At 47.3% G+C, this 26,244-nt stretch overlaps 1 protein-coding gene across 7 annotated transcripts in view; it reads left to right on the top strand.

Moving 5' to 3' along the window:
- BCAS3 (BCAS3 microtubule associated cell migration factor) overlaps positions 1-25,751 on the top strand; it is a 295,445-nt gene extending 269,694 nt beyond the window's left edge. For 2 of the 7 annotated variants that reach the window (XM_063174266.1, XM_063174265.1), the window contains 3 exons: positions 5,077-5,244; positions 10,478-10,543; positions 24,677-25,751. In XM_063174266.1, the coding sequence (XP_063030336.1) occupies positions 5,077-5,244; positions 10,478-10,543; positions 24,677-24,825 (383 nt within the window). In that variant the 3' untranslated portion in view covers positions 24,826-25,751. Of the gene's footprint in view, positions 1-5,076; positions 5,292-10,477; positions 10,544-24,676 lie in introns of all 7 variants that reach the window. The other 5 variants (XM_063174268.1, XM_063174267.1, XM_063174270.1 and 2 more) reach the window with 4 other exon arrangements.
- Positions 25,752-26,244: the final 493 nt, after the last annotated feature.

Raw genomic sequence — 26,244 nt, 5'->3', positions numbered from 1 at the left:
GAGATTTCACCAGGATTTCACAAGTAATTGCCAGCCTCATGTCATGCCTACTTTGCTCACCCTTGAGCTGTTCCTAAATTAATTTCTCCTTTGAGGTGGGACCTGTTCCCCACCCATGCTGTGTCCAGGCTGGGGACAGGGGGAATCTGGGTTCCCACGTCAGGGGCTGGCATTGGTGGCTGGCAGGAGGGCTCCCCTCAGCCCTCAGTAATCCCTGGATCAGCAGGAGCTTTCTCAGCCCTGTGGGTGCCCTGGTTCTGTTCTGGTTTGGCCATTCTGGGGGCAGGACTCTCCAGCCAGGTTTGTTTGTAAACTCCTCGCTGGTCAGTGATGGAGAATCTGATACCTTATCAAGTGAGATATTGGGATTGAAAAGGGGAGAGTGAGGCAGCCACAAGGAGAGATTACAATATAATAAATAGCAGAGATAGGCTGGGCTGCTATCAGTGGAAGTTTAATGCCATTAGCCCCTGTGCCTTTGGGAATGATGTAGGCAGGGCAAAGCAACCCAAGGCTCCTGGCAGCAGCCAGCCCATGGCCATGGCACACTCTCCAGAGTCACTCTGCAAGGTGTAAAAATACCCAGAACTTCATTCTGCCTTGAAAAAATTATTTCATTCTTTTACTCTGCTACATGTGGTGTCTGCTGATGCACTGGCAGGAGGAACAGGAAGGTGCATGACAATAAATCTTGTTTTTCTTGAAACAGTTTTGTTTTACATCAGAGAGGGACAGAGCCAGGGATTTACAGGAGGAAGGAACCTGCCTGCCCAAGCTAGGTCCCCTTTTCCACCCCCACATCCTGAATAACCTGATTCACACTCTGCATGTTCAGCTTTACCTGGAACCCATTCTATCAATGTCTGTGTTGAATTTAGGGGCAATCTGTGGGTTCCACTGCAGCACAGAGCAGATGATGGAGCAAGGAGCTCCTCTGCCTGATTCAGGCAGTGATCACCCATTGAAATTAGGGGGAATTTATGGGTTCCACTGCAGCACAGAGCAGATGATGGAGCAAGGAGCTCCTCTGCCTGATTCAGTGATCACCCACGGGCTGCAGTGGTGGCTGCTGAATCCCAGCTGGATGTCTGGATATCAATGCTCTTGCCAGATGTGCACTGCTACCACGGAGAAGGAGTGAAAAGGGAGGAAAGATAAAACTACAGCTTCCCCAGCCCTGCATTTTTTTAACAAGCAAACTTTCAGTGCAGTTAATCCCTCTAACCTGCATTTGCATTAACACTTGCAGCCTCACACGTTGCTGCTAAGAAGTTTTGGCAGCTCCTGGCCCTGATTGCAGAGGTAACACTGCACTTGTCTCCTTTGCTCTCACTCAAGGATCTCAGGAGCCAGAGCCCAGCACTCCATGAAGTTTCTCCCTGTACACACAAGCAGGCATCTTGGCAGAGCTTCAAAAGCCATTTGCCTTATTATTCATATGTCTGCTTATAGGAGCAGAAATGCTCCCATTTCTCACTTTTGGAATAAGGGCTGACACCAGGAAAGAGGAGATTTCTCATCTCTGGCACAGCCCTGAAAACCTGTGGGAGCTCATCGTGTCCCTGCTGCTTCCCTGGGGTTTGGGAAGCAGGTTTAAAAGTCCTGATCACTCTCAGGGTACATGAACAGCTCTGTCAAAAACACCTGAAATCTGTGGGGTCTTGAGAGGGCGTCTCAGAGCTGCATGAAACTGTAGAAGGATTACTTGGGGAAAAAAAGCTTTAAAAAAAACCCCAAATTTTGCCTTTCCTCCTGCCTTTAGGAGAGCTGACATCATGAAAATGCTGTAGAGATTTAAACATCATTGCAACTACTTTGCCTCCTCCCTGAATTTTCTCAAACAAGCTTCAAGAACCCTCGCTTTAAAACAAATTAGTAGACTGGACCATCTTTATAAATCCAGAGAGCCATTAAAAGTTGAAATATTTGGTCATTCCTCGTCTGGGTTGAAACTGGGACTCATCCAGAGTTCAAGTGTGTGTATCACAGAGAGTCACAGTCCCGTTGTGTCAAGGTACCTCTCATGTTGATGGTTTTCTAGTGCCAGGAATCCATTCCCCCATTTTGCAGAGGTCCATCTCAGTGTTTTCTAGAGATCCCTCTCAGTGCTGATGGTTTTGGTTTTCTGGTACCAGGAATCCATTCCCCCATTTTCTAGAGGTCCCTCTCAGTGCTGATGGTTTTCTAGCGCCAGGAATCCATTCCCTCATTTTCTAGAGGTCCCTCTCAGTGTTTATGGCTTTCTAGTGCCAGGAATCCACTCCCCCATTTTGCAAAGCTCCATCTCAGTGTTTTCTAGAGGTCCCTCTCAGTGTTGATGGTTTTGATGGTTTTCTAGAGCCAGGAATCCACTCCCCTGTTCTGCATAGATCCATCTCAGTTGACGGTTTTGGTTTTCTAGTGCCAGGAATCCATTCCCCCATTTTCTAGAGGTCCCTCTCAGTGCTGATGGTTCTCTAGTGCCAGGAATCCACTCCCCCATTTTGCAAAGATCCATCTCAGTGTTTTCTAGAGGTCCCTCTCAGTGCTGATGGTTCTCTAGAGCCAGGAATCCATTCCCCCATTTTCTAGAGGTCCCTCTCAGTGTTGATGGTATTCTTATGCCAGGAATCCATTCTCCCATTTTCTAGAGGTCCCTCTCAGTGCTGATGGTTCTCTGGTGCCAGGAATCCACTCCCCCGTTTTGCAAAGATCCACCTCAGTGTTTTCTAGAGGTCCCTCTCAGTGCTGATGGTTCTCTAGAGCCAGGAATCCATTCCCCCATTTTCTAGAGGTCCCTCTCAGTGCTGATGGTTTTCTGGTACCAGGAATCCACTCCCCATTTTCTAGAGGTCCCTCTCAGTGCTGATGGTTCTCTAGTGCCAGGAATCCACTCTGCAGCCAGGCCAGCAGATAAATCAGCGCCGATGAAATTCAGGAGCCAGGAGTCACCAGTGCAGCCCATATAAATCCCTGAATGCCAGCCCTGGCGCTGCAGCCCGTGCCATTAGAGCTCGGAATTATCAGCCCCTCTTTGCTGATGGATGGATTCGCTGGCTGCCCGAGTGTTTACCATCGTTATCAGCCCGTGCTCGGGGCGTTATCAGAGGAAGGGCCGCCTGCCGCGGGGCTTGGTCTCTCACCCTTTCTATTACCACCTGTCAGAGGCAGGGGGTGTGCTGTGAGGCTGTACAGTCACAGACTACAAGTGTAGATAGTTTCTGACGGCTGATCAAAGGGGAAAACCAAAGGGCTGATAACAAGGACGTGTTTCATGTACTTTTAACTCTGAGAAACATTGGCATTTGCATTTTTTCCCCTCGCTAGGCTGGCAGAAACCAGGCACAATAAACGCTGCATATTCAGTTACCTAATAGTGGAGTAAATGGTATGTGCTTGAAGGAACAAAGCATAACTGTAATCTTGTTCCAAGTGGGAATGATTTAAGTAAGCCTTCGCAGAAGACTTGCTGTATAATAAAGGAGAATAATTTTAATTTGTACTTTGAAGTGATCCTGAATTCAGAATCTAATCTTTGCATTCGGCAGAACATCATACCCTGCTGTGAATGAGGTAATAACTGCAGTCAGAGAATTATTTGAAGGATCTTTTGTAGGTACGTGCACTCCCTCACAAGACCCAGTCTTCAGTAGGGGCTGCTGGTAGAAAAGCCTCTGTTAGAGCACGTTTGAGCTAAAACTTCCCAGAGAAAACCCACAGATATCCCAGATTGAGGGAATTGATCCATTTGTTCCTTCGTCAGACACAAGGCAGCTCTGCCTCTTCTCTGTTTAAGAGCAAGAACGGGAATTTAAGTAAATTTTTTTCCCGTTAGCAAAGACAAAATTGCTGTTTCCATTGTCCAAGATGAGGAGGGGGAAGAAGCATCTCTGCAGCATCCCAGTGGAAGACTGATCAAAAATAATTCCTAATTGTCTAACATAAAAATACCTGCATGCCATTTACATTTGTGTTATTGTGCTGCTTTCCTGACTCTCACCAGTCTGTATTTTAATTTCAGTATGTATTTATTATGTATTTTAATACCAATCTATATTTTAATTTCACCTTTTTGATTACAGCTACTTGATAGAAGTTGGTTTATACTTAGGGTTCTGCTGTGCTGTGCTGTAACACCAACCTTTAACTCATGTGCTAAAATCAGCTTTTCAGGCACCCAAAACACAGCACAAACAAGAGGAAGCTGGTGCCAGGGTGTCTGTTACAGATGGATAATGAGATAATTGACTCTCACAATTAAGGGATAACTATTGGGTGAATATTAAGAAAAGCTTTAGTGATGTATAGTTATGTTATTGTAGTTTAGATGCCCTCTGTTCTCCCCATGGTTCCCTTTCCCTCTGTATTGTTGCCATCAGACAGCCTGGGGTGTCTAGGACAGGTACAAAGAGGCTGCACAGGTGTCCCTTACCTGGGCCAGTGTCACTCTTGCACTGAGGTTGGGACAGGAACAGGTGAGAGGCAGGATGGTAGCCAAGGCAAAGAAGGCTTTATTCAAAAGAACCACATGGTTTTTATGGAGTGGTACCATAGATTCTGTTCTATTGGCTAACTAACAGAAACATCTTTCTCAGACACTGTCCTTGAGAGGAACAGAAAAATAAAGGAGAAAAACACTACCTGCAAGTTGTTTATAGCCAACAGGTTATCACATCTTTCCAGCTCCCTAAAACTTCTCACAAGCCACTGTGAGAAACACTTGTCATTTGTCTCTCTGTCCCACGGCATCCAAGGGCAGGTGGGAATGGAAAAGCTTGGGGGTGCTTAGGGGGTGAGGCAGGCAACACCTGACCTCCAATCCAGTTACAGGAAAGCAGTTTGCGCCGATAAATGGCAAAAAAGAGCTGAGTGATAGACTTTGGGAGGGACCAGGGCTGGGTGATCAAACCCCAGGGGTATAAAAGGGTGAACATCCATTTTGAAGATGAACCGGCAGCATGGTATCCACGAGGGGTGGTTCCCACCGCCGCGAACTTTTCCTTTGTTGTATTTTTGTAAAGGTTTTTGCATTTCCAAACCAAGCACCCGTTTCCCCCAGCATCCCTCACGTGCCCCCTGTGTCTGTGTGTGCCACAGGTGCCTTCGACCGGAGCGTGACGCTGCTGGAGGTGTGTGGGAGCTGGCCCGAGAGCTTCGGTCTGCGCCACATGTCCTCCATGGAGCCCAGCGAGGAGGGGCTGCGCGAGCGCCTGGCCGACGCCATGTGCGAGTCCCCCAGCAGGGACATGGTGGGATCAGGAACAGGTACAAAGAAGAGGTGTGATCAGAGATCACGTACATCTCACCCAATGGTGATTTTGATTTAATTTTTTTTTTTTTTTAAGTTTCGCTTTTTTTTCTCTGTACGCTCCTCTCTCTCTCTCTCTCTCTCTCTCTCTATTTCTCTTTATTTCTCTATTTCTCTCTATCTCTCTCTCTTTGTGGGGATCTCAGAAGTCATTTCTAAAAGGAACTTAGTGGTAGATCACATAAACACAGCCTGAGATATTGGCACATGAAGCTTCCTCATCATATAGCCAGGACAAGGGCTCTCCTGCATCCCCTCCAGTGCAGATTGCTGCCCTGCTCCAAACAATGCCATCATCACACATATCCTCATTTTGTGTCCTCAGTAGAGCCACTGTGAAGCGCTGGTTCTGTAATCCAAATTAATCCATCTTCATCAGTGTCCATTATATTGATAAATTGTATCATCTGTTTAAGTAAATGGAATGGCACGTCAGAGATTAGGCTGTCAGGAGTGCCCCCCGTGGCAGGAGATGCTCAGGAATTAAAGCACAGTTGCTGTGGGTTTATTATCTCCATCAATTTCTACTTGTTCCAAAAAACACCTCCAGTAAAAACACCTCAGAGTGATGCTGGCCCCTAACATCAGCTGCCAACTCACTTGTCACTCTCCTGGCAGCTTCCCTGGGAAGGCAAAAGAGGAGAAACCAGCAGCAAGGTGTGGGAATGCCCACTTATGGGTTTTCCAGGAAGAGCAGGAGCTGTCTCTTCCTTTTGCTCTTGCCCTCATGTATCACTGAGGGCCTTGTGCTGCTCTGAGCTCTCCCTGCTCCTCTCCTGTCAGGGCTCATCCTGACTTTGCCCTCTGTGGAGCAGGTACCAAACTGCAGCAGCTTCCCACAGCCTGCAGGAGGGGGATGTGAGGAGCAGGATTTTAGCCCTTGTCTGTAGGTCCAGGCAGCAGAAACCCCTCCATAACCCAGCTGGTCACCTTGCCAGCTGTCCTTCCTCTGCTTTCCATCTTGAGAGAGATGAAACCAAAGGAGTTAGAGTTGGAATTAACTGAAAGGCTTGGTTGAGCACTAAGGGTGGGTCTGCTGCACTCCGGTGCAAATCCTCACCAGCTTTTTGCCACCAGTGCACTGAGGACAGAGATGCCTCCCTCACATTGCTGGTGTGGACTTCAATCAGCTCATGTCTGTAAAGGGCTGGGAAGGTGGAAGAAGCAGGCTATGAAAATAGAGAAAGGCACATATTTCATCACTCACTGACCCAGGCTGTGATCAGTGTGAACTTTGGGAGGGTGTCCACTGCTGATAATGGGTCAGCACCCCTCAGGCTGTGTGTGGAAGGGGAAAGGTGAGGGGAATAGCTCCTCTGAAAGCTGAAGCCTTCCAGATGTGCCAGGTTAGGGTGACTGGCTGCCCTGGAGACTTGACAGTGTATTATATTGTAAAGCAAGAACTTTACAATACAGAGACAGGGCTCTGTATTTTCCTTCCTGATGGCAGCCAGTGCCAGCTTCTTTGGCATGAGGCTCAGAGTCCCGCAGGTGTAAAGACAGAAAGGAGCTGTTTATAGAGATGCCATCACTGAGTTAATATTCATCCAGAGAGATTTCTCCCAGCCCTTGCCCCAGCCCCATAAATCTCCCTAATGAGTGTAAGATAGATGCCATCTCAGAGCAGCGATTTTACGCAGCAATAATGAGTAACATGAGCACTGACCCAGCTCACCCCATCCCAGCACCCTCCTCTCCCTGTCATTAACACTCTGTGCTGCCCTGCCTGTCCTGGGACTCTCTCCACCACTAACACACTTTATTCTCAGGATTTGGGCATGTGGTGACTCAGAGCAGCAGAGAAAACCTGGTGATAAGAGGGTGAACTCCCGTGCCCTTTCCACTTCCATCCCCTAACAGCTCTTGAGCTGTTCCTCTTTAGCAGACAGACAGAAAAAGTTCCCTCCTGCTCAGATGTACCTGGAGAGCTGCACTCACTGAGGGAGAGGGCTGGAGCTGGCTGCCAGCACCATTCCACCACAGGGCTCTCATCTGTCTGCTGCCTAATAAATGGGCAGAGATAAGCGTGGAGCTGCATTACCCTCACTTCAAAAAAGAGGTGTCTTTGTTGGCTCATAACAAGTAGGAGAGTTTTCACTTCCCTCAAACCACTTATATCATAACCAAGCTTGGCTGAACTGAATTATCTTTGAAAAAACTCAGTTTTCCTCCTTGGGTTCTCTGCTGCCCACTCACCACAGTGAAATGACAGCAAAGAGTTCAGCAGAAAGGACACTGGAGGTTTGTTTGTTGGTAACTGATTTCTGTCTTGCTGCTTCTTTCAAAACCAGTGTTTATATTTCTGCATTGGACTCAAAATTGTGGAATTTATAATCCTTTTAATAATCCTAAAATAATTTAATTTATTCACGCCTTTATGTTTTGCATGCTTTAACCTCTGATTGTGCTCTGTGCATTCTCTTCAGTCCTTAAATGGATTTTGCAGAGTTTTAACAAAACTTGCAAAATCTTACTCAAACTTCAGCACAAACTAATGAATATTTCTAGCTGGGAATTTGAAGATCTGTGCATGTGCAGTGCTGGGGTCCAATGTGTGGACACAAACTGGGCAGTAGGGTGGACAGTGAGACTTTGTCAAGTGCTCGACTGGTCCTGACATGCACTTAATGGCAGGAGATAAGTAGATTCTTTTAATGCCTTAACTGTTAGGGCATAGCTGACACGTAGGTTTATATAGAAATCAGGGCTGATAGGCTGCAGGGGTGTGCAGGCAGTGTGTGCTCGTGGTGCACAGACCACTCTGGAGAGCTGACATTCCCACAATCTCTGTTTTGTACCTGCCCCATCGCATTGCAAAGCAGGGGTGGCAACACCAACCTGGCTCTGGCCACTGGCAGAGGCAGAAATACCCAAAAGTTGGTCACAGCACCAACATCCAGCTGGAGGATGCTGAAAACATCAGGAATAATCTGGCATTGCAGGGAGGGGGATTGGATGGGGCTGTTCCACCTCTGACTCTGTGCCAAGGGCTGTCGGATACAGGGTGGGAGAAGAACCAGGGCTGGAAACAGCCCCCAAAAACCTCCTTTCCTTGTGACCTAAATGATAACTGCAGTTGTCCAGCTAGCTGGCTTGATTGGGAAACCAGCTTTTCCCCTTGTTATCCAATTATTCAGATGACCCATGTCTATCTGAAGTGGAGTCTGCTGTACATAAGCTGTCAGCCCTGATACACATTTAATTCCAAGGAAGGCATAAATTGGCAAAGATGCAAAAAAGATGTTTTTGCTGTTCCAGTTTCTGTCAAACTCTCACTGAAAAGAAAAAAATTATGCAAGTCTAGACACAAATGTTAGTGGTCAGTGCCCTCTTTTGCTTGCAAAGCTTTGTTTTCAAGCAGCTACAATATTTACATTTGCAGTGCAGTTCTTAAGTGTGTGCTGGAGCTTCATATTGCATTCCCCCCCCCCAAAAAAAAACCACCCTAGGACTGTGATTTATGAAACTCTGCTTCCAGAAGACAAATATCCCTGACAGGATTCCACTCAAACTGGACAGGAAGGAATTATCAGCTCAGGCTAGAAATCTTTCCCTCCAAAAATACTGTAATTAATAAATCCTCTGCTTACCTACTCCTTCAGCAAGTACATTTTTAAGCTTTCCAGTGTATTTTGATCACTTCTAGGCTTAATATTTGAAATCAGCCTATGGTAGGGGAGCAGCAGGATGGTTTTTGAGATGCATCTTTCTTCCAAAACTCCTGCAAGCCTCCAGGTCAGCCCTCACCCACAGGTGGCACAGGGAGGAGCACCTCTGGCCCTCAGGAAACTGCCTGGATTCCTTCCAAATTTCATCAACAGGCACATATTACGCTGAAGGAAGCTCATATGTTGAAGCAAACTCTTTAACCTGATTAATGGGATGTAAGTAAGTGGAGCTAATTAGATGTGTGTTAGGGAATGGCCTGTAGGATACCCAGGATTGGGGCTCTGGGCACTTTGGGTCCTGGTCCCCAGCCAGAGCCCCAAGGCTGAGCCTAACTTGGGTCTGGACACCTCTGAGCTTTGCAGAGGGATGGGTTTGGAGCCTTCCTGAGAGATTTGGGGGCTGGAGAAGGGAAGTCACACATTTCCTGCAGTGCCTGGCCGAGGTGGAAGCAAAGGGAGGAGAGCAAGGTGGCTCCTGTTCCAGGACCATCCTTCCTGGGGTTTTGTCCAGAGGAGAAAATATCCATGCTCACAGGCTTTATTCAAGAATCAGCAGCCACCTGGACATTGATGTACCTGTACATTGAGGAATGGGATTAACCCTTTATAGAGGTAGAGCTTTCAGTGGTGCCTTCCCCTCCCTCTCTCCTTCCCTCCCTCCCTTCTTTCCTTTCTGCCTTCCTCTTTAATCTAAGACAATTTCCCCTTCTCTCTCCTCAACTGTGTTTTATCCTAACTCAGACATGGGCTACAGATACACAGAGTAAATTATTTTCCCCCTGAAGAGCATTTCTGCCAGGAGATTTCTGCATAGGTTCAGTGCAAAACCAGCTTGGGCAGCAAACCCACTGGTGGATCAAATAACATCGATGCTAAAAGCAGCCTTTGAACTTTCACAATATTCATCCCAGGGTCAGAGATTAAATTACCCCCTCCAATAAGTCTGGGAGCTCAATTCTTCCTACAAAAGGTTTATTTGGATGGGCCTAGTTGAAAAGAAAGGAAAATTCAGACTCTTTAGGAGCCACCATTTTGGAAGTACTGGATGAGAGGAGCATTGGCCTTGCACACATTTTGGGATTTCAGACACTTCAGTGTGGGATCTTTACTCTCTCCTGTCTAAGGGTGTCCCTGAGCAGCCCCATCCCACAGCCCTGGGCAGGTCCAACAAGGATATCTTTAATTTCCCAGTCGTTTCCCATGTCTCCAAATCCAATCTTGCCACCAGCCCTGGGAGGTTTTACTGGAATTTCTTCCAGGTCATGCATTATTTCAGGGGGAGAGGGTGTGAATGCTGATACCATGAATATTTCTGATGTGAATTCAGGTTCATTGCTGTTTGTAGGAAAATTCTAACGGGAGCACTGATGCCACAAGACACCTCTGACTTTCTGCCATTTGATAACAATCTTGATCAACTGCATTTGCCTATTATCAACTGTGGTGTGGGGAGATTCCTTTTCTTTTTCTTCTTATTAAATCAAGGCCTTTTTATTTAAGAAATATTTTATTTTTGATACAGACACAGCCGGTGAAGTAGCAGTAAAAAACATCACCACAAAGAGGCACATGGCTTTGAAATGTTTTGGTATGTAACATAACTGTATTGTTATCAGGTCTTAACTTTTGCACAAAAAGTATTTTCCCTTGTTCTAAAAGCAAACCCTCTCTCAGCTTTCCAAGGGCCACGTACCTAACATGGCCATAGGGGGACAAACCAAAAAATATCAAAGTGTCTCAAGTCATTTCACAAATAACATTGTTCTGTTGCTCTCCTTAAATGAGCAAGAGTTTCTTTGATTTTTTTTTTTTTTTAAGTCAAATTTAGGATTCTGCTGTTCAGAGCAGAGAGGTCACAAGGCCCTAATGTATTTAGCATTGACTGCCCTCTCTTGTAGTGCGTCTATTAGTCAGTAATTTGATTTGTACCTATTCATTTGCAGTCCCTGCAGGAGCTCTGAGCTGGCCCCAAGTATAATTGGTGCTGTCTCTATTTTTACATCATTAGATTAGCCCCGACTCCTGGCCACTTGTTGTCTGCGCTTGTCTGTCCATTTATACAACCTAATGTAACACAAAATTCATTACTGATCACATTACTTTCAACTCTGAAGCCAGCTTTGTGATAAACATTTTGTTAACCCTTCCCTGCTAGCACACAGACCTGGGGGATAAATGCACTTTCCCCTCTGCAGGGAAAATCAATATCATAATAAAACAAAGTGCAGTCACATTCCTGGATTTGTCATTCCTCCCAGAGAAAGAAATGGGGAGGAACATATAGGAGATGACTAAATGGTGTCTGCATCCAGGCATCTCACTCTGCTCGATATGAAATGAGCTCAGCACTGTCCTTTCCACTGGAACATAAAGAAGTGACACAAGATAGGGCCAGCACTCAATTTAAAACTTAATTTCTTACTCATTGTTCTGCAAGTGTTTTAGCTCTTCTGGTCAGGCTGTAATCAGGTTATGACATTATTGGAACTGGACATTTTTCTTCCAGTGCTTTGTCTCAAAAGCAGTGAACAGAGACACAATTCCCTTTTTTCCTTGCAGATTTGCTGCTGTGTTGGGGGTTTTTTTTGGTTTGCTTGGGGTTGTGGTTTTTCCTCCTAATGATTAAGCAAATTAACTGCAGTGCTCCAGAATTTCACAGGAAAATTCAAAGCTCTGTCCTGTCTAGCTTGGCTTTGCTCACATTTAATTGTCTGCTGAGTCCCTCCTAAAGCATGGAGCTTTTTGCATCCCTGAGGCTTCTGCTGGTGATTCCAGGGGCAGCAAGAGGAGAGCCATGGTAGGTCTTGCACCAGGGCTGAGCATCCTCCAGCTCTGCTTGCAGCATCCTGCCCACGAGGTGATTCCTGCTACCCAAACATGTTTTGGTGCACGCAAAAGCTGTTGGGTTTTTAACAAGTTTTCTAAATTCATTTTCTGTTTGCACAGCTTGGCTTGGAAATGTGTTATTTTGGGTTTTCTAAATATTTGGAAATATTTCTCAGTGTTTATTAAATCTTCCCTTTAAAAGTCTGAGGCCTGAAGCCTGCCCCACACCGAGCGGTCCCACACTGGGAAGGGGGCAGAGACAAGGGGATTTTTCCATCTGTAATTCCTATAATTACCTTGTCATTCCTTTTAGGAGTCTTTCTATGGTGTTTTTGTGTAGGATATGACTTATGGCAGGCATATCTCTCTCAGTAAGTATAAGAGCCCTCGGGTCCCAGCATTTGAACCAGGACTGGTATTTTTACAGCTGTTTTGTGAGCCAAAACCTCTTGCAGCTGCTGAGGTGGTGGCAGAATAAAGACAAGACAGTTCCTGTCCCTCCTCCCAAGCCCAGCAGCCCCAGAGAGCCGTTGAGTATTTGCTGATTTTTGGGATGTGCAGCACAGGCCATCACAGAGATCTCATAAACAATGCATTCCCCTCTCCAGGGGAGATGGGAGAGCAGGCTGTGGAATGGAAACCCATTTGTGCAATAAATTGTTAAGCAGTCAAACTGTTAAATGAACACTTATTAGAGAGGTAGGGTGAAGTATGAGTCACCAAACAGCAAAATAGACATTAACACAGCAAACCCTCTGCAGTAAGTGGGAAGTCAAGTGCCAAGGCAATGCAAGGTTGCAGTGTGAGCCAACCCTGTGGCCCTGCAGCTTCCAGCACTCCCAGCCCCTCTTCCAGCACAGGATCTGCTCCTGGTGCTTCTCCCTTTGGATGCTGGATCATTCCCTGTCACTGTGGCCTGCAGCTGTGCCCTCACCTCCCATCACCCCTGTCCCTTTCTCTAACAGGATATCACACAAAGAGCCACCTGATTTTCCCAGTAATCCTGCCTTGTTCTCCATGCTGGAGTCTGAGAGCATCAGGACGTGCTGGACAGTGATGGTGTTGGGTGTTTGATGTTCACAGTGTGCAGGCAGAAAGAGAGGGCCAGGGAAAACGAGAAGCAAAGCCAAAGGGATTTGGGCTGGGGGAGGATCTTGTGATCAGTGGAGACTCCCTGAGCATCCCCATGGGATCAGCTCTGGTGGCTGCCCCCAGGGGAAGGAGGGTTGGGGCCAGGTCCCTGGCAGTGCTGGGAACACTTAGTCCTCCTTGAAGTATATATCCTAATTTGTGGTATGAAAAGATTAGCTTTCCTTCCATCCCTAGCCTGCTGTCTCCCCACCATGGATAATATATAAAACAGTAGACTTTTATTCATTAACATTTATGGGAAAATGTTAATATTAAACTGTAAGTGAAAAGCCCCATCTTATTGAATTCTTCTGCTGTGTTATTGGGAGCCTAATTTCATTTTGCATTTAAATAAAAACCAGATGACGTTCAGGACGGTCAGGCGAGCATTCTGTAAGTGAGAATTTATCTTCCAATCTGGGTAAACAATGTCTCATCATTTAACAGTTATTATAAATAATGGGGTTTTAAGCACTTTGCTGGGAGTTCATATTGGCTCCACACGGGTTGCACTAAGGGAGAGGGAATTTCAGTGACATCTTCCAGGCATCCGGTGAGGAGGAATCATATCCTGAGCTCCTTCTCAAGCTGCAGTTTTCATCCTCCTCTGGTTATTATTGCTCAATTTTGTGTGCACCATCCACTGACCAAAAAAAAATGAAGAGGAAGGAAAACGACAAATTGGTTTGGAACGTTTTGAAAATGAAGAAACCCTGTTTGAAGGTTCCCCATAGAAGGGGAATGTGTTCAGCCCCCTGCAGATGTTCATGCTGAGCCTCCAAAAGGGAGATTCTTTCAGAAAAATGGGGCTCTGTAAAAGTTGTGCTGCCTTTTTCTGTGTGACCCATTTCATGCCATTTCCCAAAAAGACTCCCACAGCTTAAACACCATCTTCTTTTATTTGTTTATTTACTTATTTGGGATATTTATTTGTTGTTCCCTTGGCCAGTGACTTTCTCAGTAACTGCCCAAGACATGAACTCTGTGTTTACACCAAAACTCGATGGTGTTGTGAAAGACAAAGGGTCAGTATCACTTTTCTGACCCTTTCCAAAGATGTTTTTTGTGGGAAGGCTCTGCTCCAGCTCAGGGGCATAGCAGGGGATGCAGGAGCCAGAGGGGCTGGGGATGCAGAGCCCTGGTTGGGGTGGAAATAGAAATGGTGGAATTTTCCTGAAAAGATTCCACTGCCCTGTGTTGTGGAGAGGCTTGGATGTGTTGCTGTGCTGGAATTCTCCTCACGCAGAGCACAGCATCCCCATGGGTGGCTTCTCCCATCTATTCCCACATGGCACAGCTGTTCCCCACCTTGTCAGGTAGAAATGAATTTGGAAGCACAAATCAAGAGACAAATTAACCTTGCAGCCTTCTTCCCTCACCTGCAGCCACGGAGGCAGCAGTGGGAGGTGAATTGTGCAGGGACAGATCCCTGATGTTAAATTTGGGGGTGCTTTTTGTCCTCCACTCAGGGCTACTTTTATCCACACCCTCTGGAAAAAAAATTTTTGGTTAAATCATGCCAGGACTGTGTTTTCTCTTTGGTTTATCTTTTGGAAATGTGGCTGGTCACCCACCGAAATGGGAGCAAAAAGTCTGCAGAGGAGCACAACACAAGGAGAGGGCACTTGTGTGAACTTCACTGCCAGGTGCCTAAATACAGGGCAGAATCATGATTTAAATTGCTTTTTCTGGGGGCTGTGACCAGAGGAATGCCTTGGTTTGCCATTAGGTTTTTCAGGTTTCACACAGGGTTGCCTTCCACCAGCTCCTCCACCAGCTGCAGCTCATCCCCACGTTTGTAAGAGTGCAGCTACAAAGATGGAGTGTAATAGAATCAGTGCTTGGAACAATTTTTAAAATATGACTTTCAAAAAGCAAAAACCTTGAATTTACTATTTCCAGCTGCCTTCTGGTTTCAGGAGCACAAATGTGAATTGCTGTGTTCAACAGCTCTGTGAACAAAGCGGCAAATTAAGCTTTGAATGCCATTTTTATCAAGGCTCTTTGATATTTATGTCCCACATCAGAATTTGGAGCTATGTAAATAAGAGAGATTATATATATATATATATATATGAAAAACCATATTATTATATATTTTATATATTTATATACTATATATTATATATATAATACATTATATATTATATATTATATATTATATATTATATATTATATATTATATATTATATAATTTTCCATATTTATAAATATCTATTAAATATAATATGTATTTTAAATATATCCTTTTTAAATATATTTTATTGTATGTATATTATATCTATAATTTTATATATTATTTCTATAAATATTTTAATATAAATATATAACTATAAATATGGAAATAAATATAAATATAAATATAAATATAAATATAAATATAAATATAAATATAAATATAAATATAAATATAAATATAATTGAGAGCCTCAAGCAGCCCTGCAAGAGAAAGAGCCCACAAGACTGCGTGCTGTTTTTCCAGGCTGGGTTAACGCTCAGTCAAGGTAGAGCTGTGATTTTAAGGGAATGGCTGCAAGCTCTGAGTGCTCTGTAAAATCAGGGCTGTGTTTACAAAGCTGGTCTGCTTGAAGCAGCCATGTCAACATCATCTTTTTAAAAATTGAGCAAATAGACTAAATAAATTGCATTTGGAGCTGGGATGGTTTGGATGGGTTTGGAGCTCCTGTGACACTGAACCTCTGCCAGGGCAGTGGGAGGAGGAGACTGGTCCTGAGCTCCACCTGAGCTCTCCCAGCTCAAGAGCCTTGAAGTGTTTAGATGAGCAGCCAGGGCTGAGGCTGGGGTGACATCATTTCGTGAGCTTCAGCAAAACTCTCCTGATTTGGACCAGCTGAGCATCTGCTCCCCCCCCAGAACTTTTTAACTTTTCCTTTGAATCAAACCCAAATTCCAGTCTGGTCTAGCTTCCTCCTCAGCATCAATCTGCACCAGGGGAGCAGCCCAGAGCCTCTGACTGGCCCAAAAGGCCACTTTGTGTCAGAAGCACTAGAAGTTGTGCCAGAATGGCTTTGCTTTGTAATCCTATACTTTTAAAATCAGCTCAGCAGTGCGTGTGTGTCAGAGCACAGAGAGCACATGTGGGAGCTGCACAGAGGCTCTCTGAGCACTGAGTCCACCCCAGGGCTCCCTTCCTGCCTTTAAGGAGGCCAAATGCTGAGGTGGCATCACAGAGAGGAGAGAATTAGGTCTTAGATGGGAAAGGAACTGAAATTTGGAGGGTCAGGTGTGAAACTCTCATGCAGAGTGTCAGCAGTCACTGCTCAGACCCCGAGGTCATCACCAGGTTTGTGGGTTTGACCTTCAGGCAGCATTTCCTAACCCAGGTTTTTGCTGGCACTGTTTGGCTGAGCCCAGCACTCCCTGGGGGCTCCTGGCCATCCCTGTCCTTACCTCTGTGTCCTGAAACACGAGTGGCTCCAGCTCTGGAGGGAAGGGGGATGCTCAGCTCCACACCTGCTCTGGCCAGAAGATGTTCCAGGAATAGGAGCATTGCCTCCAGCATTTCTGAGCAATATCCCCAGGGTTCAGTGGGTGCAGGACGTGGTAGGTGTCATAAACATGCATTTTACTTTGCATTTGTAATTTCCTTCGTGGACTAGAGGCTGACAGAGGGGTCAGTGTTGAGCAATCCAAGGCACTCCCATAACCCTGGGAATGAGAGAGCAAACCCAGGAATTTTAATACAGTGTTTTCTCTGCAAATGCTTTTGGTCTGATATACACAGATGTGCTGCTTGCGTAACCAAAGATGCAAGATAGTTCTGCCTAAGTGCATCCAAAAACTTGTCCACACACGCTGGCTGGCACAGGAAATCATGTATTCCACATAGGATATCTTACAGGAATTTGGAGTAGCAGCACAGTGAAACTTTCAGGATGGGGTAAGACAGAATTCCTTTAAACCCAAGCACTGCTGTATATTCATTCAAAAACCTCATCTGTAAATCTTGCACAAGGAGTTGTAGGCTTGCAGGATGTGATGGGCTGCAGAAATTATTTTCTATTTGGCTGTCCTAGCTTTTGAGATTTCACATGCTGGCTGAAATGGGCAACTCATCCTTCTGAAGAGCCATTTATGTAGGAAAACATCCTAAACCTCTTTACAAAAATATACAGCTCTAGGAAACTTGAGATTATTTTTTAAAAGCACTGGAAGTCATTGTGAAAGTGCCTATCTTGAAGAATATTCTCCCTCTAAATACCAATCCTTTATCTGGTGCACTTTTAACCTTCCATAAAATGCTCAGAGTCAAGTCTGGCCAGATGCCAGAGTCTTGGGTCTCCTACTCCATGGGCTCAGGTCACATTTGCTCTTTTTAAAGGAGTAAACAACCTGTTTAGAAGTTCTTGCAGGAAGTCTTGTCCTTTTCTCACTGATCTCTTTGTACTGAAGCAGACCTGGGCATTTCTATAAGCTCAGGTGTCCTCCCTGTTGTGCAAGTGTTAAATTGTTTGGCATCCCTGCAGTGAAATCGGGCACTAGGAATGAGATTTGGGCTCTCAGAGGGACTCTGATGTTCACAAGGCTCTGTCTCCATTCCCCTGGATCTCTCCTTTCCCCGTCTCCTTGCTGCCACCTTTGTTCCAGGATGCCAGCTTTCATCTCCAAGTGCATGGCACGAGCCAGCTCTGGGTGGATTCAGCACTGGAGTTACTGTAAGGCAGTTTGACAGGAACTAATATTTTACATAGGCCACTGAATCCTGATTTCACAGAAGTTGCTCAGGCAGTGTTTCCGAGTCTTCTTTACTTGCAAATTTAATGGAGGTGCTTTTGTGGCATCTCGGCATCTTTCAGGTTGTGACAGGATGAGACAGTTTTAACACAGGAATTGATTTTCAATGCTCAGATGACATGATTTTATTTTTTTTTTATTTCCTCATTTGAAAAGAGTTTAAAATCTCTTTTGTGAATCTGCTGAGTTTATGAAAAAGGAAGAATAAGCATTTCTGATGTGTGTCAGGCTGTCACCCAGAGCATGGCAGGAAGTCAGTCCCACTGTGCTGAGTGCAGGTGAACAAGGCTTGGGGCAGAGAGCAGCTTTAACTGACTTTGGAACATTATCATAATAAGCTGAAATTGTAATCATAGCAATATATAAAACTGGGAAATTGTAATCATAGCCATATATAAAACTGGGAACTGACTTTTTGCCTGTGCTCCCTCTGGAAAGGAGCAACACACATTTGCCCAGAAATTTCTGGCCATCTTAAATCAAAACCAACTTGGAAAAATTGAGATTTTTAACGAGGACTCAGTGCTGTCATTTCACTGCAGTTGAATATTACAATTTTTGTTCATCCAAATCCCCAAGAGCACAGGTTGCCCTGGGGGTGCAGTGCCCCCCTGTGCCCTCCCTGCCAGCAGATCCCCAGAGCCCCTCGCTCCGAGCAGCTGCCAAGGGTGCTGGAGATGGATTATAATTAGAGCTCCCTCGTTAGCATAATTGCATTTCATAAAAAATAAAAAGGGAAATAAGAAAAACCTCCAAGTGCAGTAGCAGCGATGTAATTGATGTAATTTCCCAGTACTCTGATATTGCCTCATCCCAGTGTGGTTTCCCAGCTCACATCAGTTCTTGAGTTCTTCTCCACCTTGTGTGTCCCAGCAGCAGCTCCCGCTGCCCTGGGCACAGGGATGATGCTCAGAGTGAATGTTTCCTGCAGAAACAGTGCCAAAAGCACCCAGCAGAGTTCGGGATGTTGTCTGAATCCTGAAGGATGGAGCCTTTCCTGCACAAGTGCCCGTGTGAGCTCCTGGGGGGAGCGCATCCCGCTCCCTTCAGCAGCAATCAGGGAAATTAAAATGTTTAACTCACCCATTCACTGGGGAGCGTTGTGTAAATTACAAACAGTTTAAGAGATCCTCAAGACTTCCATTGTGTTAATACAAATTGCCTTTTAGCGTTCCTTTTAAATAGGGCCCTTTTGAGTGAGAATCCAGATGGCAGAAGCTCCATAATTATTATTCATTACAGTTAATAAATAACACTCGGGAAGCCCCAGTCAGTTCTGCAAGTCCCCTATGATGGGCATTGTGTAAATGTAAGGGTGAAAAAATATCCTTGCCACAGAATCTGTCAGGATTCCAGTCAGACAAGGAGCTGTGGAGGGCCCTTATGTGTGCCTGCCCCAGATCATGGACCAGGCTGGCATTCCCAGAGCTCTCTCCGCAGGGACTCTCCTCCAAAACGAAAGGGCAATGTCTGATTTTAAAAACAGGCTTGAATTTTTGCCTTTTAGCTTATTTAGTTTATTCAGAAGCCCCCGTGGATGGGGAGAGGTGGGTTTGGTGAGCAGCACCTTGTGCCTGTGCCCCAGCCCTGGAAAATTCCTGTCCCACATTTCGGGAAGGGGTTGAACACATTCCCCCTCACGGCAGAGCCTGAAAAGTCCTCCAGAGTAATTGCTGTGAATGACAGAAATGAAATCGAGGAGATTCGAGCTCTGCTGGCCATTACCCCACTTCCTGCATTCCTACTTGTTAATTGTCTAATTCCTAACGAGTCTTGGGGCGTCTGATGGACTTTCTGATGCGTGCTCACTGCGACGCTTCCTTCCCTCCCCTCCCCGGCCTCATCCCTCACCAGAGACCTTGTTCCTTTAAAAACGCCATCCTTAAAAATCAGAAATACTCAGCCCAGCAAAAGGAAAAGGGAACTTGACATTAGTTGAGCTTGAAAGGCTCGGTGCTGTGAAAAGTGACTGACGTGTGAAAAGAGGCTACAATTAGTTCTTTCCCCGAGCACTCTCCCATTCAGTGCAGGGTCACTCCTTCAGCGAGCTGCGGCTTTGAGGGTAATGTGTTGTGACAGTTTGAGATGATGAAGAATAATTCTTGTATTCAGAGTTGCTGCCGCTTCCCCGCTGCCCTGACACATCAGGCTGCTGTCATTGGATCACTTATCCCGGGCAGCCCCTCCGTAGGTAAGAGGAAAGGGTCAGCTCCTGCAGCAAACGATTTGGGATGTTTTGAAACTGGGCTCAAAGAGGGGAAAGGCAAACAGAGAGAAAGGAAAAACCATTAGAAGAAATAATAATGCACTGGAGAGGAGATTTTTGAGTGGACATAAAGGAGATACCAGGGCTTCGAGTGGGCCACTACAGGAGAGCGGCACGGCTAAGAAAGGCAGCATAATTTATGAGTGTTCCGGGCAAAAGAGGCCTGTATAGATTTTCTTCAGGCATTGAATTAATGTGCCCTATAAAATGGTTTCACATTTAGGCTTGGCAGGCCTTTGTACCTTGGATTTGATGGGGTCCTTTGACAGTTCCTGGAGCTTTCTGGAATGGAGGGTGCAGCTGGGCCTCGAGGGCAGCGCTCTCCCAGGCCTGCAGACCCCGGGCTGTGCCCAGAGCAGCTCCTCCTCCTCCTCCTCCTCCTCCTCTTCCTCTTCCTCCTCTTCCCCTTCTTCCTCCCTCCACCTCAGCAGGCACCTCAGGAGAGCAGCGTGGCTGGGGCAGAGGAGCAAGGGACAGCACAGGCCGGCTGCAGCGTGGCACTCGGGAATATCAGCACAAATAAACCTTTCCTACAAGGTTTCCTTGCCAGCTGCTCATGGAACACCCTCCACACTGTAGGGCAGCCCTGCTGGCATCCATGGCAGGCAGGGAACAGCCAGGATCTGCTCCCAGCTCCTCTGGTGCCCCATTGCTGTCCCAGTGCTCCCCCAGGCCCAGAGCCGTGCCATGAGAGGGGATGGCTGCCCTGGGCTGGCCCAGGGACTCAGGATGGCCACTTGCCATCCCACACCAGCAGCCACGAGGATTTTCACTGCTGCTGCTGCTGCCTCCAGCACGGTGCAAAGTGTGTGTGTGCCCTGAAAATCCCGTTTCTCTGGGACCCTGGGTGATGCCAGCAGTGCCCATTACTGTTACTGTCAAAAGCGCAGGCAGGGCTGTTCCCAGCTCCCCTGAAGTGACTTTCTCCTCATGGCTTCAGCAGATGTTCCAGCTCCTTCACTTTTTTTCCCTTTTTTTTTTTTTTTTTTTTTTTTTTTTTTAGGGCAGGCAGGACTTTGTGATTCGTTTCCTCCGGGGACATGGGCAGGTTTTAGTATTTACGTTTCCAGTATTAGCATTTATTTGTATTTGTGTTTGTTTTTCACGGGCTTCTGAAAGCCTCAGGGAGCCATTTATGGGGCCAAAATAATGCAAGTGCTGGTCTTCTCACAGTATTTCATTTCCTTGATGGTGGAAATGCTACAAGAAGAGCAGGTCTCATGTTATTTTGACCCCATAAATAGCTCCCAGAGGCCCCTTTCTTCCTTCTCCCACCCACTCCCCCCCAAATCAAATATTTAGGTTTCTGCAGAGCCTGACTTCTCAACCCTGGTTATCTTGCTTCAGCAGAAGCAAATTGCAGTTATTACAAAATAGCCAGGGAGTCTATAAGGCCGAATGGGTTTTATATGATGCACAATTTGTTGGCTACTGTACAAGTTCATTAAAGTGTATCATAAGAGGTTGTTTCACTGGTACATTTAAGGAAGTTAATACATCTCGACAGTGTGTGCATGGGGGAATGCAGATACAATAACCCTCAGACTTGCTGGGGCCAAGTCCATTCCTGGCCTAACTCCACTGGAGAGGAGGGAATCACTGCCTGGGCAGCCCTGGGGTGCTGCTGCTCCCTGGTCCTGCTGCTCTCCTGACACCCACTCCCCTCCTTCTCATGGAGATTTGCTCCTGTTTTGTGTTTTCCCAGTGGTCTGACTGTGTGACATCAGGTGCTTCCAGGTTTTTTAGCTGTCCCATCCCAGGGTGGCTTTAGGGCCCTGTCTCTCCTGACAGCCCCACCCTGCAGCTCCTGCTGCACTTGCTTGGTCTCTCCAGATCTGTGAGAAATTGTCCTGCAGTTTTCCCCCTGTGACAGGAAGGGTGTCCCCATGCCACGGAGCCATTCCCAGTCTGGTCTGTGCTTCCCATGGGAATCTCATTGATGTTCCTGTGCTCTGCTCTAGGGGCTGGGAGGAACAATAATAACATACACTGGATTTTTTTATTATTACTATTTTTTATTAATGAAACAGAGCAGTTTGGGGGAGCACAGGCTGTTCTGCCTGTGTGCAGGCTCAGCTGTGTGGGCAGGTGGTCCCTGGTGACCATGTCATGGCTAATTGCCCCCCTGGTGTGACCCAGCCAGGCTGCAGAGCCAGCCAGGGTGAGGGCAAGAGCCCAATTTCCTGAGCACAGCAGAGCTCCCTGTGGCAGCCAAGCACTTTTCCAGGGCTTCCTCGGGTATCAGAATTCACTGCTCGTCTGCCTGCCTGGTAATTAGTTCCAGAGAGAGAGCTGGGCTGTGAGAGAGCACTGGGATTCCATGGGGAATGTGTGCCCAGGGATGGCAGCTCGCATGTGGGAGCTCCCTGGGTTTTAGCCTGGCACCCCCTAACCTGGATTGGGCTGGGAAATGCTCTGCAGAGCCTCTGCCCCTCCTGTGCCCTGCTTTTTGTCCCTCTCCATCAGGAATTGCCAGGTTTTCCTGCCTGGCAGCAGCAAGGGGAGCTCAGGACAGCTCGGAGCTGTGGGACACAGCCAGGACAGGATTCCCTTCCCTCCCTGCGTCCATCCCTGCCCTGTGCCCGCAGCCCTGCATCCCGGATTCCTGCTCCCTGCCTTTCCCTGCCTGGCATCAGTCTCTGCAGTGCCACCCCCTGGCAGGCCCCGCAGAGCTGACAGGAGCTGCCAGCTCCTGCAGAACCCAGAAAAACCCAAATCCCCCCAAACCCCACCCGGGCAGGGCGCAGGGTCCCACACCAGGCAGGAGCTCAACCCCAGGGACGAACAGGAGCCACTGGAAAACAAAACTCCTCTCTCTGTCCCTCTCCCTTGCCTTGCTGGAAACACTTTGCCTGGAAATCCATTGTGGGTGGAAAAGAGAGTGGGATCACCCCAGGAGGAGCAGTGCTGGGTGTGGGGGAGCCCAGCAGCACTGCCCAGCATCCCCAGCTCTGACGTGGGACCTCTAAGCAAAGCCAGCTGTGTGCTGAGGGAGATGAAAGCCCCAAATCAGACAGGATAAGCACAGTATTAGTGTGGGATACGCCACTCATTTCTGATTTAAATTACTGTTTTTACTTCCTGGACTCAGGGGAGAGTGAGGATGTGAGGAAAATGAAGAGGTTTAGACATGGACATTCCTTCACCAGATACTGGCAGGAGATGGTGCTGAATGCAGCTGAGGTCATTGCCAGCGCTGCTTGCAGGGTGATCAGCTTCCTGCTGATTTGTTTTCCGTGTATGCTGGGCAGATTATCTCCTTACAGGTTCCCTCCTGGATAAGGGATTAAATCCCCCAGCCCTCAGTGCCAGGTGTGGGCAGGGCTGCAGTGCCCTGGGATGCTGGGCTGGGATGGATACTTTATGTTTTAGGGAAAAGCTGAATTTTTGCTGTCCCCTGTTCTTTGTGTATAGATCTGTCCTTATTGCAGGGTCCCACTGCAGGCAAAGTTAAAGGAGGTTAAATATCCCAGGTGAGGCAGTGGAAGGGCAGGAATGTTTAGCAGATTTAGCAGAGAGCAGAGCAGGCACTGCCCCTGCAGCTCCTGAGACTCCTTTCCACTCCAGACAAGTCTTACATGGAACCAGAGAAAGGTTTGGGTGGGAAGGAACCTTAAATCTCATCTCATTCCATCCTTGGCCATGGGCAGGGACCCCTCCCACCATCCCAAGCTGCTTCCAGCCCCATCCAACCTGGCCTTGAGGATTTCCAGGCATGGGGCAGCCACAGTTTCTCTGTTCTGCTCTCTCGCCTCCCTCACAGGGAATATTTTTTTCCAGTATCCCCTCTAAACTTCTCTTCCCATTTAAAGCCATTCCTCCTTGTCCCGTTACTCTATGCCCTTATAAAAAATCCTTCTCCAGCTCTCCTGTAGCCCCTCCAGGTCCCATTTCCCCCTTGGCAGCAGAGGAATTTGCCCAGAACTCCTGTCCCCACCCCATCCCCAGACCAGGTCATGCTCGGGGTCCCACATCACAACTCCCCAGAGTATTTCGTGTCTCCTGTCACCACTGTCACCCTGGGGGAGGATTCCTGTGCCCTCCCTGGGGCTCTGCCTGCTGTCCCTGCTGAGTGCTGCCAGTGTGGCCACCGAGCCCACTGCAGGGTTCAAGTGGCTCACAGGGCTGGAAACCATGCCCTGCACACCCAGAAATCCTCCTCTGGAAGATCAGGGAGCACCAAAGGCTCCTGGAGGTCAGCAAGGGGAGATGGCTGGGTGGGTGTGAGCAGGATAGGGAGAGCCACAGCCAGGCTGCTTCCTCTGTGCTTTGGGGCACAGCTCAGGAAAGGGGATATTTTCTCTTTGAGTTGAAAAAGCTGAGTTCTTTACATCCATTTGGGCAGGATTAAGGGCTGTGGAAAGTCCTGGTGTTTCCAAGTGAGGAATGGCAGTGGTTCACACTCTGCCAATGGCCCTTGCCAGCGTTTTCCATCATCTGCAGTTGTCCCCTTCAGACCCTGCTGAGTTTAACTGTGACATCCCCACCCTGGAACCCTGTCCTGTCCCCTCGGCCCCAGGGAAGGGCAGCAGCAATGTCTCCATCTGGAGAGAGGTGGAAGCAGGAGCTGGCGTTCCTCAGGAGCCATTCCCCAACCAGCCCAGGAAAGGACGATGAGCAAATGTCAGAGCAATGCAACAACAAAGGGATTTGTCAGTAAAGCATCTGTCTGACGGCTCTGGGGGTTCATCCCAAACTCTAACCGGGAGCTTCCCTCTCTCTCTCTCTCTTTCTCCTTTGCAGAGCTTCAGCGAGAGGGAAGCATAGAGACGCTCAGTAACAGCTCGGGCTCCACCAGCGGCAGCATCCCCCGCAACTTCGACGGCTACCGCTCCCCGCTGCCCACCAACGAGAACCAGCCCCTGAGCCTGTTCCCCACGGGATTCCCCTGAAGCCGCCACCCCTCGGGGACGCTCCAGGAGGGGACGCATCCAGCCTGTTCCCCGCGGGACTCCCCTGTGATGCAGGGACACACCCAGCCGGGGGATGGAGCCGCCTCTCCCCCGTCAATCCCGCTGTGTCTGTCACCTGCCAGCTCCCGGGATGGTTCTCGTTACCCTGATGAATATTGATGACTCTTAAACCTTCCCGAAGCATCCTCATGAAATCTTGACTCTGTGTTCCTGTGCAATACGAAGAGGCTCCATCTTCAGTCCTGAGAGCTCTGCAGCTTCTTTTCTCGCTGTCTTCAGGAGGAGGTTGGGTGAGGAGAAATACTCCTATAGCCATCTTGGGTCAAGCACAAGGTTTCACAACTGTTCTCTGCTTTTTTTTCGTGCTGAGAGATGAATCTCTGTAAATCAGGGGAGCTCTCACCATTCGTGAAAGTGCCGAGCATTATTGGATGAACTGGAGAGACTGGAAACTGGAGGACTTTCTGTGGACAGGGTTGATGATGTTATTCCTTCCTCATCATGTCTCCTTGCTGCCCTTCTTCCCCTCTGATACTCATCAATGCCAGGAGTATTACCAATGGAAATGTTTCTTTTTGTTCTTTGGAAGAATTCTCTCTCTCTCGCTCCGATTTTCTTCTAGTCATGTATTTTAGAAATGTACTTAATTGACTAATTGCAGTCACGGATTTCTCATATTTGGTTATAAAAGTTGTTCATTGGAACTCAGATTATCTGTCCAGAAATGCATGTGTCATTGAATAAATCTAAGTTAAACAAAAAACTGCTTAAATGGCAATGTTCATGGAGTGTTACTGGGCTGACTGTGGGCTTTGTGTACCTCCCTGGACCAGACTCCGTGTGTATTTACTGACTTGAGGGCTTTAATTAAAGCCATCAGTGGCTGTTATGCAGCCAGTCTAGCATGGTTTTGTCTCCCCATTTCCTTGTCCTTGTGTGCACAGACAGGATTTTTAAAACAAGGTATTTAGGGGGTGTGCCTTGCACCCACTTGGCTCCTCTGAAACCAACACCATGCTCTGGTTGGGGCTCTGCTTTTTCATCCCACTGACTCCAGTGGGACAAGGACCAGGTGCAGGAGGCAGAGCCCCCATCTCCATCTGTTCTGTTGTAGGATCATGGACCAGAGGCTTTGCAGAGCAGCCTGAACCTCTGCACCCTTCTGAACGTGCACAGTCAGAGCTAGCACTGCATAACCCTGCTGATAAAACAGTTCTGGGCTCACACATCATAACCACACAAATTCCTACATCTCAGCCAACTTGTGTCTAGCAGCAGAGTGAGATGGGGCTGTCAGCTTATGAAATTTCCTTCCCACTACTTGTTTTTAATAGAAGCCGTTTGAGTCATGGCAGGGAGAGGAAACTATCGAAAGCCACAAATCTTACAGCTCCAGCC

This window comes from Melospiza melodia, chromosome 21 (genome assembly GCF_035770615.1).
Source record: "Melospiza melodia melodia isolate bMelMel2 chromosome 21, bMelMel2.pri, whole genome shotgun sequence".
Taxonomy (NCBI): Eukaryota; Metazoa; Chordata; class Aves; order Passeriformes; family Passerellidae; genus Melospiza; species Melospiza melodia.
The sequence above is the reverse complement of the archived record's forward strand: the minus strand, read 5'-3'. Positions and strand labels throughout refer to the sequence as shown.